The sequence below is a fragment of the Hydractinia symbiolongicarpus genome, chromosome 4 (genome assembly GCF_029227915.1).
Source record: "Hydractinia symbiolongicarpus strain clone_291-10 chromosome 4, HSymV2.1, whole genome shotgun sequence".
NCBI lineage: Eukaryota > Metazoa > Cnidaria > Hydrozoa > Anthoathecata > Hydractiniidae > Hydractinia > Hydractinia symbiolongicarpus.
The window spans coordinates 20,970,924-20,986,700 of record NC_079878.1 but is presented as its reverse complement, the minus strand read 5'-3'; the positions used below and the strand labels follow the sequence as shown (position 1 = coordinate 20,986,700).

Here is a 15,777-nt window from a genome sequence, read left to right as displayed (position 1 = left end):
TTGTTTTTATTTCCTCCTCTGTTGTTTGTTCAGTCTGGGCGTAGAACCAACGACTTACAAAATGTGGCGTAAAATATAACATCTAGGGTGGAGAACATTCGTGTCGGCTACCGTATAGTTTTATTTTTCTTCTATTCAGCGGAGCAGAACTAATCAAATTTTGTTGACGGTTCATACTGGGGAGTTTAAATTATTGTTTAACGGAAAGGGAGCTTTTCACTTGATTGTAGTTGTTAGCGGCACTCAGATGTTTCTCCATCTATGATCAGAAATGAACCAGAAGAACACCATGCAAAATTTAGAAGAAACTTATCAACTTCCATGGACGATTTTGTAAAGAAAATTTTTGTTGCCTGTGACAAGGATCGAGATGGTTATTTAGATAGGTATAAATTATGGGTTTTTTTGTGTAATCTAGCTGCTACCATAAAATTTTTGAAGTATTTCAGGTATGGATAAAATTAGCTAGCTAGCTGGTTTCTTTTCGTAGTCTAACTTAGTCTTGGGCTTAAAAAAAAAATATTTTCAAACATTAAGTTGTATTTTTCTGGCTAAAAAAGAACATATATTCTTAAACCTTATTCTTAAACACAGTTCAGCATATAACAGGGAAGCCATTATTGTTTGAGGAAAACACATACTGTTTACACAGTCAGCTCTTTATAGTATGCTATAAGCGAGGTCCCATATTTGTCAAACTAGATGAATTCCTGCTTGATGTTATGTGCTTACTTTTTTTCAGCAGTAAGCTCTTTGGCTTTGGCATTTGTGTATGGCAGGGAGAATTTGGATTTAGTGAAGAGAGGTCTTTTTCTATGGATTTTTTCCATAGAAATGTCAAAAAAGATTTTAAACTATCTAGTGCAGATTGATGCCTTCTGATTTATTAGAATTTGTTTAAAGTCCTAAATAATCCTTTCATGTGACGAAATGGACTGAAAATAACTTTGCTTCACCTAGCCCTCCGCCTTCCCTATTTTTTTTCCTGCCATTGCAGATGCCAGAGGTAAACGAGCTTATCACTAAAAATTAAACAAAGGAATTCATCTATGGCGCCCTGTGAATAGTATGCAATAGCAAAATCCATTAGGTTTAAGGTGAAAGTTTTAACTAAAACAAATTTCTTAATTATTTTTTTTCTTTCCGATCAAATAAAACAGAAAATAAATTTCTTGGCAAGAAAGTGGTATGGCAAATTTCCTAGATGGTATAGACATAGTTGTTTTGATGAAGTAAAATGCTTACTGAAGACCCGTTTCAGATTTGTTACATTAGTCACTATATATTTGCCATGATTTTGGGATTTTGCGTTTAGTCATTTTCCATGACTGTAGTATAGATAAACGAGTTTTGTCAAGAACAATAGGACCACCCTCAAAAAATATGTTTGGTTAACACCATTTCTAATTACAAAAATGAGTTGGTCGGTCTGTTGGGTGAATGAATTTTATTGCCTGATTAATTTGGTTTTCTTTGATTTAAACTTTGCTAAATTTGTTTTAAAAGATATGAAAATTGGTAAAAATACCACAAATGTTCAATTGGAAACCTGGTAAAATTACCATAAATGCTCAATTGAAAATCTGGCAGAAATACCATAAATGCTCAATTAAACCCCCAAAGTTGCTCCTTCGAAGAGGCATTTCTTCAAAAGGGAGGATTTACAATAATCAAATTTAGTAAGCATTTCTGATGTTGTATACAATACAATGCTAAGCTAAGCTGAAAGCAAACAAGATTTCTAGCGCCATGTATATAATATGGTTTATATATACAAGGTTAAATGTTTTTAGAAGTTTCATAAAGCAAGGACAGTGTAATTATAGGTCGGTGATTGTTCTTTTAATTCCTCCTTCCACAAGCACTACCTAAAATGAGCAGAAATTTAACTATATATGTAAGTGTGTGAATTGGCCATTACACCTTACTGTGCAAAGGACATAAACTGGTGTTTTCTTTCTGAGATGGTAAATTTTTGAATGTTATAGGCTTGAGTTATGCTTTATTTTTAGGGTTATGCTTTTCAGGTTTCAAAAATATTGCAAAGGTCATATAATAACTTTGCCAGTGTGTGCTAGAACAAACTGTATGTTATATTTTTTTATAAAATAATGAAATTTTTATGTATTAAAAATTTTATTATTTTATTGCATAATATGACAAGACAATATTTTCCCCTGACTGAAACCGGTCCAAACAAGTCTGTGTTACTTTTTATAGACTGTTCTTGTAACAATTTTACCAGATAATTTATTTTAATTAGTGTTGATTGGTTTTTGTTTGTTTTTCCTATAGTTAAAAAATACAAATTCCATTTTAAGCTGTCGAGAAAAAAAGTGAATACTTTGTGATAGCATATTCATGTTGTGGTTTTGTAACGAAAAGTAACATGCAAATATTTATAAACAATTCATTTCTTCTTAATTAAACATAATTTCATGTGAAAATAATTACCGGCACTGTATTGCAAATTTCCTGCTTTGATGAAAATTATTAAAGAAATTCAATACCAAAGTTCCAACTAATGAAATATATACTACCTCCTGTGTGAAAGTAATGCACTTAGATACAAATTAAAAATTATGTAAACATTTTCAAAGTTTATAAAGGTATTCACTAAAATACTGAATGAGTAATTTTACTTTTTTTACCTATAGAATTGAATTATTAAAGAAATGTGAAATCATTCTCAATTGGCTGTTTAATTATAAGTGAAAAATTATTTTTGGATGTATACACTTTTCTTGAATGTTTATAGTTAAATACTTTTAGTCATAAAAGTGTTTTTAAAATATTTTTGTGTTAAGTTATGAACTTTTGTTTTTCTTTCATTATTGTCTCGTTATTATAATGTAGGTTTATATGTGGCCAAGCAAGTTATGACGATAGTTTACTTTGTAATAAATGTGTATTCAGATGGACTGGAGTGTGTTTACTGTCTGGCACACCACATCTATTTCTTGTGTTTAGCTTTATTAAATGTTTTGTAGAAAAGGGATTTGATTTCAGTAAAAATGTTTTTTATGATTCATTTATTATGATAATAAAAGATTTAGTGTTTAACAGTCCATGATTTCATCATTCTACTTCTGACTGTTTTATGTTGCCACATGGCTATTGTGTTAAAAAAAGTCTAATTGAAAGTTAATCAATAATTTTTTTTAAATGATTTGAAAAAAAACTAATCCCTTTTTTACTATATACTTTTTTTATTGACAAAAACATAAGTTAATGTAGCTGAGTAACTTTGGTTTCTTTTAAATTTTAATTTCTTCACACTAACTGCAAGTTTTCACAATAAACTTAACCTCACTATAAAGTAAATAAAAAATGTGATTTTTTGAATGAGATACCTGAAGTCAATTAAATGTTAAATGTACCACCCTCTTAACATTTTGTAAGTTATTGTGAAGTGTTTTACTGTATTCTCAAGTGATTCTTGAAATATTTTTGTTAGTTTTTTTTCTGAAATATTTAAGGAGTTGTTATGTGGAGCAAGGAATGATGCTTCTTGTTAGGTTTTGACCATTGAGTTTGTTTGTGCTTTTTTAGATCTGATTTGGAAGAAGTTCGTAATCAAATTGGTTTGGAAGGAAACATATCAGAAATACTTGAGCAGTTTGGAGCAAGTCAAACAGGGAAAATATCTTATTCGCAGTTCTTTCAATTTTGTGAGAATAGCGCTTTATTGTGTGGGGAATTTAATCAATCTAGTTCAGACTCTTCGCCGGAATATTACAGTACTGATTCTGAAACACAAGTGCCATTACAAATGGCTGAAAAGGGAAGAGCGAGGAAGGAGGAGATCAGAAAAGGTAAAGCACTGAAGAATTATCACTTCATTTAATTATAAGAATGCATATGATTTATAATTTTTACCATGACGACAATGATGATGCCATCATGATAGCATTACACTAATCTTTACAGGGTTAAGTTTCTCCACATGCTATAAATGTACTTTTAACTGTGATTATAATGTTTTTTAGATATGGCAGGAAAACAGCCACAAGCGAGTTACCAATCTACTTTCGATATGGAACTTGAATTAAGTCATGAAAGAATAAAACAACTTGCTGCTGCATGGGATTCAGATACGAACCCCCATCGTAAAAGTGGTGGTGGGATCGAAGATTATTTAGACCATAAAACATTGTTGCACTTAGAAAAATTAAAAATTATTGATCCCTTGTTTTCGGAGAAAAATGTTGTGAATAATGCAACGAGTAATCATGGACGGCACGAATACCCTATTGAGACAAATAATATAAAAGATGATGCAAGGGAAACTTCAGGTCCAGACTACTTAGAGATGTCAAAAAAGGTGGGTTTTTTTTTCTTTTGTTTATGATATTATATTTTGTTTTTGTTTTTTTATTTTGTTAATCAGGTAATAAGGTCAGACTTGATGAACTACCACAGTCTAGATCAGATTGAAAAAGGTCATTAATATAGCCTGTCCAACCGATGCTAGCATGGAAAGTGGTGATAATGATGATGACGTTTATTTAATTATATATCATTTTTTTCTGGTGTCTAAAAAATTAGATTGATTTCATCTTCCTTAGTGTTCCCTCCAATTAAAGTAAAATTTGTAGATAAATTTTAACAAAAGATGTGACGCTTGTTTTTGTGTTGTCATTTAAACTAAAGATTTTATCTTAATTTCTAAGCTCTGCATCACAAAGTTATTTGTCTCCTAAAATCTGCTTAAAGTTGATAAACAAGTGATATTAGTTTGGCACCATAAGCATCATTTGAATAAAAGATATTATAACTAAAGTGTGAATCATAAATTAAGCATTTTGCATGTTGTCAATTCTTTTGCAAGCATTGTTAACATGTTTGATGCCTATATATTATCTCAATCCCTGATACAAATTTGCATAAATGTGTTTGGCTTAAACTGTTGTGTCCATAAAAATGTTGTTTTTTTTTAATCTTTTTGTTGTTGTTTTTATGTGGCTGGAATAGCTGTTTATATTTTTTGACTTATTATATATAAAAACAAGTCCAAATCCAAAAAATAACAAATTTATTTTGCCACTGTTGTTTGATTCTGTTGTTTGATTCCAGTGTAAACAAAAAGTTTACCATATTAAAACTGTGCCATCATTTTTCCTCTCAATTTTCATTAGTTTGATTTTTATCAGTTTTACGACTGCATTCTTAATGTGATTAGTCATAAAAAGTGCTTTGTCGCCTGAACATAAAGAATTTATTCACCATATTGACACACCACACGACTAGTAGCTTAAGATAAAACAACCAGCTCAGTTTCACACTTTTTAATGCAGACAGTAATAAAATAGAAAAACCTTAGTGATTTCTGTTTTTGATATTTCACCAGTGTTCTTCACCTGCTTGTTACGTTTATTATTAATGAACTTCCATTCTCTATTTTTCTTTGTTTCTTATCAGTTTTTAAGAGAAAAAAAAAGTTTGTCACTATGCCATAAAAAATCTTAGTTATTACACTTCATAAATTTTAAATGTATAAATTTTTTATATTTTTAAAGTATTTTTAAGAATCAACAGAAGAAGTTTGCAAGTTTTTGTAATACTGGTAAGAAGCAAATGTGCTTTTGAGAATGTTATGTTCAAAAATGTATTTGAGTTAACCACATCTCTATAAGGAAAAAGGAAACTTAACTGCAGTTGCTTTGACTTTAAAGTTTTTAAAGATAGATAGTTATCAAATTGGATATTGAGAATACAGTCGTTTACAATGAAGAGACAACGTCAGCTTCATTCAGTTGACAGTGTGAAAGTTTATGTTTTAAAATTAAGAGTGGTATGTTTTTTTGTTTGTTTTTTGCTTCCTCGGAGTGTTTCCTAGTTTTTTTTTGTTTAAACTGAGGCATTCTGCCATTTTCACTTGTTTTTCTACCTATTCTGAAATAGTCTATGAAGCTTAATTTTTTAACTTTTTTTCGAAAAATCTCCTTAAGCTTGTGTCTGAAAAGAACTTATATAGAACCTATTGAATATTATAGAACAATGAAAATTGATAAGGTTGTTTATAACCTATCGATAATACTTGTGGGGTATTGCATAAGACCTGAAGTGAACTCAAAATGGTTTAAATCACTTTAGTCCATAGTTCGTTTCTTAGGACTGTTCCACATGAATGTTTATGGTGACATTTCACTTTGGTGAAATTGAATTGTTGAATTTCACTTCGCCTGAACTTCGCTTTTGTCTTGTCTAAACGACCCTCTTAGTCAGATCATGATACTTGTGCATTGTTTTTAGGACTTGCCGCAATGTTAGAAATCTAAGAAACTGAATAAAAGTTTAGAAATATTAGTTTTATTAAGCTGCTTTAATAGTATTTTTAAAATTAGATGTTAAGGTTGTGTTATATATTATTGAGATAAAAAATGATGCTTTTTCCAACATTATCTATTTCTGAATCTTTCTTTAAGATGAATTATGTAAGAAACCATCCTTGTAAACAATAAAGCAAAGACATGTGTTCTTCACATTTTATTTTTTGTTTGCTTTCTCTTAATGTTAAATTTTTCTGTTTAAAAAAAAATAAGCAAAATCTTTGTTTATATTTGATAAAGCTGTTTGTTTTGAAAAAATAAAAAAAGATAAATAAGTAGAAAATCTTCTACTTGGTTGAAAATTTGATTTTTTTCAAAGTGAATCAGGATTTAGAACAGTGAAAAAATTTCTTTTTAACAAATGGGAAAGATTTCTATTTTAAAGGTAAAGAAGAAGGAATACAAGGTAGCTTTGTCCTTCATTTTTTGTCTTAGGTGTAAACAAGTACACAAGCAATCACAACTCCAACTTTATCTACACTATGCAAATAGGCATAATGATAAACGAAAGACTTTCTAATTTGCATCAGTACTTAGAACTTTCTATGGCAAATGCTAATCTGTTAACAAAAATTCCCGATTCACATCTTGAAATTTTGGCGTGGTTTCAAGTCTGATGTAGTTTTGCTCTTTCTTCTCTCTAAATATATTAACTCTTGTTCGTTTATATGTATTGCCGACTTGAAACACAATTTTGCCAACCTAAAGCATGTAACTGGTTTTAAATACTTGAATTAGAAGGCTGAGCAAGTACAGCAAATCCCTTTTCTTTTTAGTTGCATTTAGCTGCTCTAACGTCTTATAAAAATGAAATTTACGACCTGAACAGTCGTTTACAGCTAGTACGTGATGAACGTGATGACTTACGAAAACAACAGTCGCAGTGGAATTATGAAAAGCAGAAGATGCAACAGGACTTTGAAGAAAAATTACAATCTCAGGTATGTAAAACAGGAGTAAAAAGGCATACATCAGAGTAGAAAGGCATAAATCAGAGTAGAAAGACTTGTTGTCATGAATATTTCAGTCTTCACATAAGTTATTATTGAAGTACCTGTTGGTGTCATAAATTCTTTTTTAATTAGTAAAGAGGCAATGTTCTCTCACTTTTCATTAGTGAGTTTGTAGAACATAAAGAATGTAAGTAATTCCATATGTCATTGCAATATAAAAAGTTACATTCCTGATGTGATAGTGAAATATAGCATTGCCAGTTATACTGATTTTCCAACGTCAAAACCCTAGCTTATATATTGGATGATACTCCTTTCTTATAGACCATGCGTATTACCGAACTTCAAAGTGTCATTGCAGAATTACGACGGAAGCTTAACAAAGCAGATGGTAATGTTATCATTGAAGAGGAGGAAGATGAGGAGGGGGAGGAGGATGATGAAGAGGGAAGATCAGGATCAACATCAGATTTGGAAGTCCAAGGTATGTGGGTCAACTTGGTTGTAAATTTTTTAGGAAAGTTGAGAAAAAATGAGACTGATTAACAGTCCTCCTTAAGCCCAATGTTACTTTTACGTTCTGCAGGTTGACTAAATGTCAATTTTCACCAAGATTCCCTTAAAAGCTTTGTGCCGTGAAGTTAGCATGGTTTCGATTTTACTACTGTTCTGTAATTGGATGTCTGAGTATGTTTGTGCAAAACGCCATGGCAACACTTAAGCTAATTAGTTTGGAATGTCAAATATTTATCCACAACATATCTTCTTGTTATGAGCCTCACTTGGAGATTCACGTTTCCCAAAGACAAACTAAAAATGTGGTTTATAATGGGAGAATATTTATTATACTTTCCCTTTTTTACTTCCGAAGTTTCGTGCTTTTGGATAAATAGCCTGTTGTTTATGTTTTTAAAGGTTTTCTTGATTAATCCATTGTTGTTATGTTAAGGTCTCAGTCATTCAGCTTTTTTGTTGCTTGTGTTTTAACATCTATTCATAAATTGTTTTATGCAAGTTAAAAAAAAACGAATGAAAGAATTTCATTAACATCTATTTCTATAAGAAACATGAAGCAACACAAAGCCCTATTTACAGTTTGTTTTAATTCATCACAAACGATGAAGGAAATCTATTTAATGAGAAAAGGAGCTTTAAAAAAATAATAAGGGAACATGTCACTGCTAAGAAGCTCTTTGCAAAGACAACCTAAAAGTCCGAGCAAGAGAACATCATGGTTTTCAGTAGGAACAAACACACTGGGTAGGATAAAAAGAGCGTTTAGCTCCACAAGTTTTACGAAAGGTAAAGCGTTTTCAAAGAACAGGAACTAGTATATTTTTTTACCTAACATATAAAAGGGTCTGTTTCATAATTTTTTTGCATGGTAACTTTTCCTAGGTAACTTTTCAACTTACATGGTGAACTGAAATAATATCTTCAAATCCTTGACATTCTAAATATCTTTTATTTACTGTTTTTTTGTTGTTGTAGTCGTCGTTGTTGATATTCCAAGCGGATGTATTTGATTTTAGGCTCACATGGTTGTTCAGAATGTTCATGTGAAAACTGCGATCACCATCTGGATGACGAAGGACCAAACCAAGTAAACTTTCTTGCAACAGCACACGATACAATCGGCAACGATTTGTCTGCTCCACAAAAAGGAGGAGAGCAAAATCCGGAAAAGCAAGATGGAGACGATCTACAGCAACAACTTTCTCGAGTTCTCGGCGCTCTTGAAGGAATCGGAGATCGGAAAGCTAAAAAAGCTGACCAGGATATGTTAGCTCCAAGTGAAACAGACATAAGCAGCAGCATAATGGCGGAAGTTAGAAATGTAAGTATGACGTAACACTTAGAATCTCCAACACGGTGGCTTACGTAATTTGGAAACTGAAAAGTTTGTTGTACTTTCTAGGTTTCTAAATCACCGGAACCGACTAACATAAATGCACAAGCTCAACTGAAAGACTTATTAAACCAAGTTGACTCTTTAAAACGAGATAAACGAACATGTAAGTTATGACGTCATGATTGGCATTAAGTGTCCTGTACTTAGCAGTCATTAAATGCTTAAGTAACTCCTTTTCACATAAATATTATTACCGCAGACGAGGGGGAAATAGGCAATCTCAACAGATGCATTTAGATATGATTAATCAGAAGGGGGAAGACAAAATAGCAATAATATTGCGATGACATCATAGTATTTTTTTTCTTTATATGCATTAGTTCGTTAACTGAATTCGTTTATATTACCGTGTTTGGATTCATACTAAAGTCTGCACTAATTCCTACCTTATTGCAGCTACTCAATCCTGATAATCTTTGTCGATCTGTTAACATTATGTTGATCTCGTCTTAGTGGAGAAACAGCTGCACGACATCAGCGTTCAAGGATATGTGTATCAGAAGGGAAATACAACTCATGTCGAGGAAGTATGTATCAATTGATTTGTTTATGTTTACGGCTACCATTTTGTTTTTGACGTCATTGTTTGTTTCGCTAGTGTATTGATTTTAACCGCACGTTGTATGCGTGCCAACGTCAAAGTGGTTTTAGGGTAATACATGAGTCAGAATGAGTTGAATAAATGAGGAAATATAGCGCTGACTCAGTGCTGATGTGCAATAATTACAACTTCCCATGGTCGATGTTGTAAATAAGTATGGCATTTTTACCGCTCATAATTTTGGTGTCTAAACTATTTGTAGTCAGATCTAAAATTCTTTTCATTATTATAACAACATAAGGGATTTTTCAGAATAATTGATAAAGAGGGAGTAATCGTTTATTAAATGCACGATTGGCTCCTGCACGCCTAGTTAAGCTTCATGTTAAATTAAGAAAGTATCTAGAGAGAAAGCGACTGTCAGTTTTAGTTTTGTGGACTACATTACAGCAGTTTTCTCATGAAAAGATTACAAGCTTTCTAAATTTGTTTGACCGCAATTCTCTTGACACTTCCTAACCACAAAAGTATAAAAGCACTTGAGAGAGAAAATAAAATGGCTAGTTCGTATTTAAGTGGATCACTGTTTTGATTCTACGTTGGTGTGAGTCAGTTGATATTATCGCTTACTTGTACATAATAAACCCATTCTCGATCTGTACGCTAAACAGTATGAAACTAGACCAAATGAATGCTTTAAGTATGCTTTGCGGATCAAGTAAACGAAGAAAGAAAAGAAGTTTGTCTGCAATTTCGTCATTTTCGAATTGCAGTTCAAATTATGGTTCTACTAGTTTAAGTTCGGGTTATGGATCGAATTGGAGCGTGTTCGAAAAGCTTAGTGTAAGTCGCACAAAAAAACCCGTAGGTTTTTTATATTGTTTTTGTCATAATTAGTAATGTGAGTATTCTTTGTAGGAGTTCTCAAAGCTTCGTCAAGAAAACAACTATCTCCGGTCGAAATTAAGAAAGTCCGAACAAGAAGTTGAAGATGTGAAAACGTTGAATCTAACTATCAGAGAAGAAAAAGAAAGACTGAGAAAGAAGGTACTGGTTTGTTTGTATTCTTTTTTTCAGGTTTGCTGTTCTTGTGCGTTCGCAAATAACATGATTTTTTGTTTAAATTTTAGAATCGAAGCCTTCAAGACTCTATCGAAGCCCGTGTACGGGAGCCTTCACCCATCGCATCAACAGGTTCGGCTGGGTCTGGTCATCGCCGTTCACACTCGACACATCTAGATCGTTCCTACCATGAACGCTCGCAATCTCCACAATCGCTGCAGCGGTCATCAAGTGCTGTGTCTGAAACTAGAGGGGCTCAGCAAAACACATTCCAACCGCCGCATCGATCGGCTAGCCTGGACAATCGGTCACCAATACTTCCACGACAATCGCCTAATTTACAGCAACGGTCTGCTTCAGAAGCACGCAAGCATTCGTTGAATTCGCCTAGTCATAGTACAAACAGCTTACCATCACATCCCAGCTCAGCGTTTGTCGCCGTCAATTCTAAGGGATATACAATAAGTCCCGAGAGTAGCTTACGCAGGGGTCAACACATGGAATCGAGTGACCTAGGATCTTCAATTGGAGATGACACTCATCGATCAGAAATATCAAAGGCTATCGTAAGTTAACTCTGAATGTTCACGACATATTCTGTAACGGAATATGGTTTTGTTTATTGAAATCTTATCTCATTTACTTTACTTTAGATACGTAACTTACATGGTCGCATACCAGAAACTTTACTACACACGCTGTTGACGTATCATACTTACGATCAAGTGTTGAGGACACTTGCGCATCATTTTCTCGCAGAAGTTGATGAGAAAAGTAAAGAAGGTAGTGAACTTGCGTTTCCAGCAATTATTTAATAATTTCGATAGGTTTTTTTTATGAAAATCTTCTCGCTGTTCTGTTTAGGTGCTATCAATGTTGAACGACTGGAAAGCCGTATGGCTCACTTACAATCACAAAACGATTTGCTGCAGTTGAGTTTGGATGAGAGTAAACAAAACGCAGAACGGTTAAGTCTCCTGTGTGGTAAATACGAGTCCAACAGTACCGCGTGGTCACTAGCGGTGCAAAACACGGAACATTTACTTGAAACGTACGAAGTGATGTTACAGTTGCAAGAATCTGAAGCAGACATTTACGCTGCTAACTGTCAAGCGGCTGGGATAGGAAATTTCGATACAATCAAATCTCTCACGTCGACTAAGTCTTCTCACTCTAACATATCAATTGCATCGTCGAGTTCACAACAACTGGGGTACGTCGAAGAGGAGGACATGATCAAGTCATATCACAGCAAACGTAAGGACGCCGAGACGCAAGCAAAATCGCTACTACACAAACTGGATAAAAAGTATGAAAACGCCATCACTTCAGCAGAAGAGAAATTGAAACAGGATAGCCTGGATAGAAGTTATAAAAGTCGTACGAGCACGGGTAGCTCTCAAAACTCTGTATGCACGGACACACTCTCTAAAGACGAAGAACATAGACTTCGTTCTTACATTAAACGACTTAAAACTGAACGTGGCATATATAAAGGTACCGTTGTTGAACTTGAATCGGTACATGAATACAGTGATAACCCAACCGATGAGGGTGCAACTTTAGAACGTGCAGAGAGAACGCATGAACTCAACATGGACATAGAAACGGCTGTTATACTGCAAGAGATGCAGGCTCTTAAAGAGGAGCGGGCCGAGTTAAAACATCGTATTTATTTATTAGAAAAAGAAAAGCGAGCATTAGAACTTAAAATGAATTCAAGGGAGGCCCAGGAGCAAGCTTATATTGTACATATAGAACATTTAAAATCAGAGGTGAAGGAGCAAATTAAAAAACGAAAGTTATTGATGAAAGATGGGAAGAGACCGTTGCCATCTGGATCATCTGTTCCTGTAAGTATAAAATCTGACTTGGTTTATTAAGAGCTGTGTTAAATTTGTTTTGAACTCCCTTAAGAGGACTAAGTATTTGCGAAAGAAAAAAATTGCGGGATTAAAGTTGGCTCGGCGGTTGTAAAAAATTTCAAGAATTGCAAATTAAAATAGTGTAATCGAATCTATTTTTTTATTGGAATAACAAAATTTCCACATTATTTTGTTTCGCATTTAAATCTTTCTATAAGAGCAATTTATCCTTTGCGTTAATACTAAAAGAATAGCGATTGAAATTTTAACATTAAATTATTTTAGGATGACGAAACCCTCTCGACACATAGCAGCAGCACACACAGTACAACACCGGGACAGAGCGAGTTTTTACAATACTCCTCCACGGATGAAATTCCGGTCGATTTAATTGAAGCGTCGCGACGAGAACGTAAACTGAAGCACAGAATACAAGAATTAGTAGATACACTTGAAAAACTTTCTAAGAATTCAGAAATCAGGCATAAACAAACTGCAGAGTATATTAGTGATTTAAAACGTGCCAATGGAGCTCTAGTTACTGCGTACGAGAAAGCCAAGAAACGTCATGCCAGTCGGTTAAAGAAATTTGAACAGCAGTTAGTACAAATGGCTGAAAAATATCAAATTCAGGTTTGTAGAATAATTTCTTGGATGTTCTATGCTATGACGGATTTATTTCAATTTTCTTTTTAAAAGTTTTTGCCACCTTTTCGACATCTTTTGCACGATATGTCATAGTTTGTCGTACGACATATCGTGGTTTGTCGCACGTCATATCATAGTGTATCGTACGACCATAGTTTGTGGTACGGTATGTCGCAGTTTTTTCATATTTAACATAATAACCCCTGCAAAGTACGCTTTCATTATAAAAGAATGATGTGACACGCAAAAACGATGTTTTCTTTTGATAGAACGTAACAACAGTTCGTTATCTGTAAACACTTTTTTTTAGGTTCGCGCATTAAAGGAGCAAATCGCAGTACTAAAAGAAACTCCATCCGGTGCGCAGTTGTTGCAGACAGAGACATCGCTATAGGACGGACGTACTCCATTATCTTCAATTGTAAATTAAGGAATTTTTTAAATACACATTGTACTCCTGTCATGCTCGTTGAGAAGAAATCCATTTGAGTATATTTTAAATCGTTGGTTTTGTTGTGTTTTTCTCCGGCTGCAATTTTCTGAATTTAGTACATAATTTGTCACAACAAAATAATAGTCCTTGCATCCCCCAAAATCGCCACGCCAAATCATCATTTCTTCAGGCCATTTAAGTTCTTCGTTGCTAAAAATCCATTCATTTCTGAAAATTATGTTAGGAAGCATTTTGGGACCATTCTGCCGCGATAATAAGTTTCGCATATAATTTGTACCCTCAAGGTAATATCTAGCAGCGTAATCCAAGGAAAGACTCACTTTCAACCGCTAAACTGTATTAAAGTTTTTTCCATGATTAAAGTGTCAGGGTTCCCACGCGTCCTTAAAGCTACTTAATTCATTTCTAAATTTGAAAAGTCTTCTCAAAACTCTTCCAAAAGTAGATTTCTAAATTACTTTCTCAAATTTCAATTTTACTTTCGCAAGCCTATATGGTTTTTAACGTTTTTATTTTTAAAAAGACATAATGCTACATGGGTACAGACTTTGCTCGTGGCGTTAAAATCTCTAATATTCTAATACTAGTCGATAAGGCCCGTGGAATTCTTTTCGCAACATTTTTTAGCCGTTACCTGTATTACGTAGAGCTTAAAACACGGTTAGGATATCGCGGTTTAGATCAGCGTTTAAGAAGATATAAAAATTAAGAATATTGCTAACGTCAGCAATGATTAAATATTTTTTTTACAAATTTGTTTACCCGTTGCCTTTATTGTGTACAGCTTAAAATGCTGATCAAATAATGTATAGGATCATATGTTTTTGACTAATGGTTGAAGAAATATGGGGATAGATGATGACGTTATTTACCCGTCTCTTTCTTTCGAAACGGGTGTGTTGACCGAGCTTAAGAAAATTGGGGAATTGAAAACACAAACAAACAAAAACCAAACGTCTTGCTTATTAAGTAAGTGATATTATTTTCTTCATAATGGAATTCAGAATATCAAGTCAAAAATTTGTCTTATTTTTCTCCTCCTTAGATCTTGGATATATACATAAAACATTTGGTTCCCCAGAATTGTCAATTACTTTCTTGACAACCCAAGAAATCAATTTATGATTGACTTCTTGAAAGTTTATAAGAAGCATGGAGGCTGAATACAAAAAAAATGGTTACTCTTTAAAAGCTTCACAAAGATAAATTTAAATCTTCTTACTTTTTTTGTTGTAGCTCGATCGTCCTCTTATTCTCGACAAAAAAAATCTCTGTTGATGATCATCGCCTTTTATTCTTGACAAAAAAAAATTATCTGGATATATATTCTCCTTAGTCGTATGTAGTAAAGAAATTAGGTTACTGACTAACTATGGCTATCGATAACAACTTCCTTTTCTCCGTAGCTAGCATAAAATTTCTTTTACGCTTAAACCAAAATAAACAATTTGCAATTAAATTAAAATTGCAATCAAGCAACATACCTCATTTTCCTTTCTAAATCAAAAAAAAATATGGGCTGGTTTGAACGTCAAGGGAAACTTGCATTTTTCGGCAAACGAAATGTCTTTATTTTGATCACGTGATTTTATTCGACAAATAAAATTGTTTTATTTTGATTACATGATTTAAAATGTAAACAAACAAAAACTCGCGGCTTTTATCGGCAAAAGAGATATGCTTTTTTCGGTTAACTTCAAAGAAAAATGAACACATTCACTTTGCCTGTCACAACCTTCAGAGGACCGCAGCTATGGGCAACTCTACCAAAATCTATTCAAGAAGCGCCATGCATTTCAACGTTTGTAAGTTGTCTAAAAAAATGGAAAGGCTTAACTTGTCAGTGTCGTCTTTGTAGATTGTTTATTCACAATTTAGGATACATATAGAAATAAGATCACCTTTTGAGGTTAAATTCTTTTTAGTTTATTTATTATTTTTAATTTATATTTGTTAGTTACATGAAGTCGATTTTAATTAGTCAGTTTTTTTAAATATGACTATTTTTAT

The 15,777-nt window shown here is 33.1% G+C and overlaps 1 protein-coding gene across 4 annotated transcripts; it reads left to right on the top strand.

Annotated features, from left to right (window-relative positions):
• Positions 1-142: 142 nt before the first annotated feature.
• LOC130641781 (colorectal mutant cancer protein-like) lies at positions 143-13,814 on the top strand. 4 transcript variants are annotated; one of them, XM_057448730.1, is made up of 14 exons: positions 143-386; positions 3,553-3,815; positions 3,990-4,324; positions 7,109-7,273; positions 7,610-7,769; positions 8,818-9,122; positions 9,204-9,300; positions 9,651-9,724; positions 10,657-10,785; positions 10,869-11,366; positions 11,454-11,583; positions 11,665-12,653; positions 12,951-13,298; positions 13,624-13,814. In XM_057448730.1, the coding sequence occupies exons 1-14, from the start codon at positions 262-264 to the stop codon at positions 13,705-13,707; spliced, it is 3,702 nt and encodes a 1,233-aa protein (XP_057304713.1). In that variant the 5' UTR covers positions 143-261; the 3' UTR covers positions 13,708-13,814. The 4 variants fall into 4 exon arrangements, with proteins under 4 accessions (XP_057304713.1, XP_057304714.1, XP_057304715.1 ...); XM_057448731.1 differs by lacking the exon at positions 143-386 and adding an exon at positions 3,360-3,397; XM_057448732.1 differs by lacking the exons at positions 143-386; positions 3,553-3,815; positions 3,990-4,324 and adding an exon at positions 5,573-5,794.
• The last annotated feature ends 1,963 nt before the right edge of the window (positions 13,815-15,777 follow it).

Excerpts from the sequence above, each read along its gene's own strand:
- LOC130641781 (XM_057448730.1), top strand. The coding sequence starts at position 262 with ATGATCAGAAATGAACCAGAAGAACACCATGCAAAATTTAGAAGAAAC. Across the intron at positions 7,770-8,817 it reads ATCAGATTTGGAAGTCCAAG|GCTCACATGGTTGTTCAGAA; the intron begins GTATGTGGGTCA and ends ATTTGATTTTAG. Across the intron at positions 9,301-9,650 it reads AAAACGAGATAAACGAACAT|TGGAGAAACAGCTGCACGAC; the intron begins GTAAGTTATGAC and ends ATCTCGTCTTAG.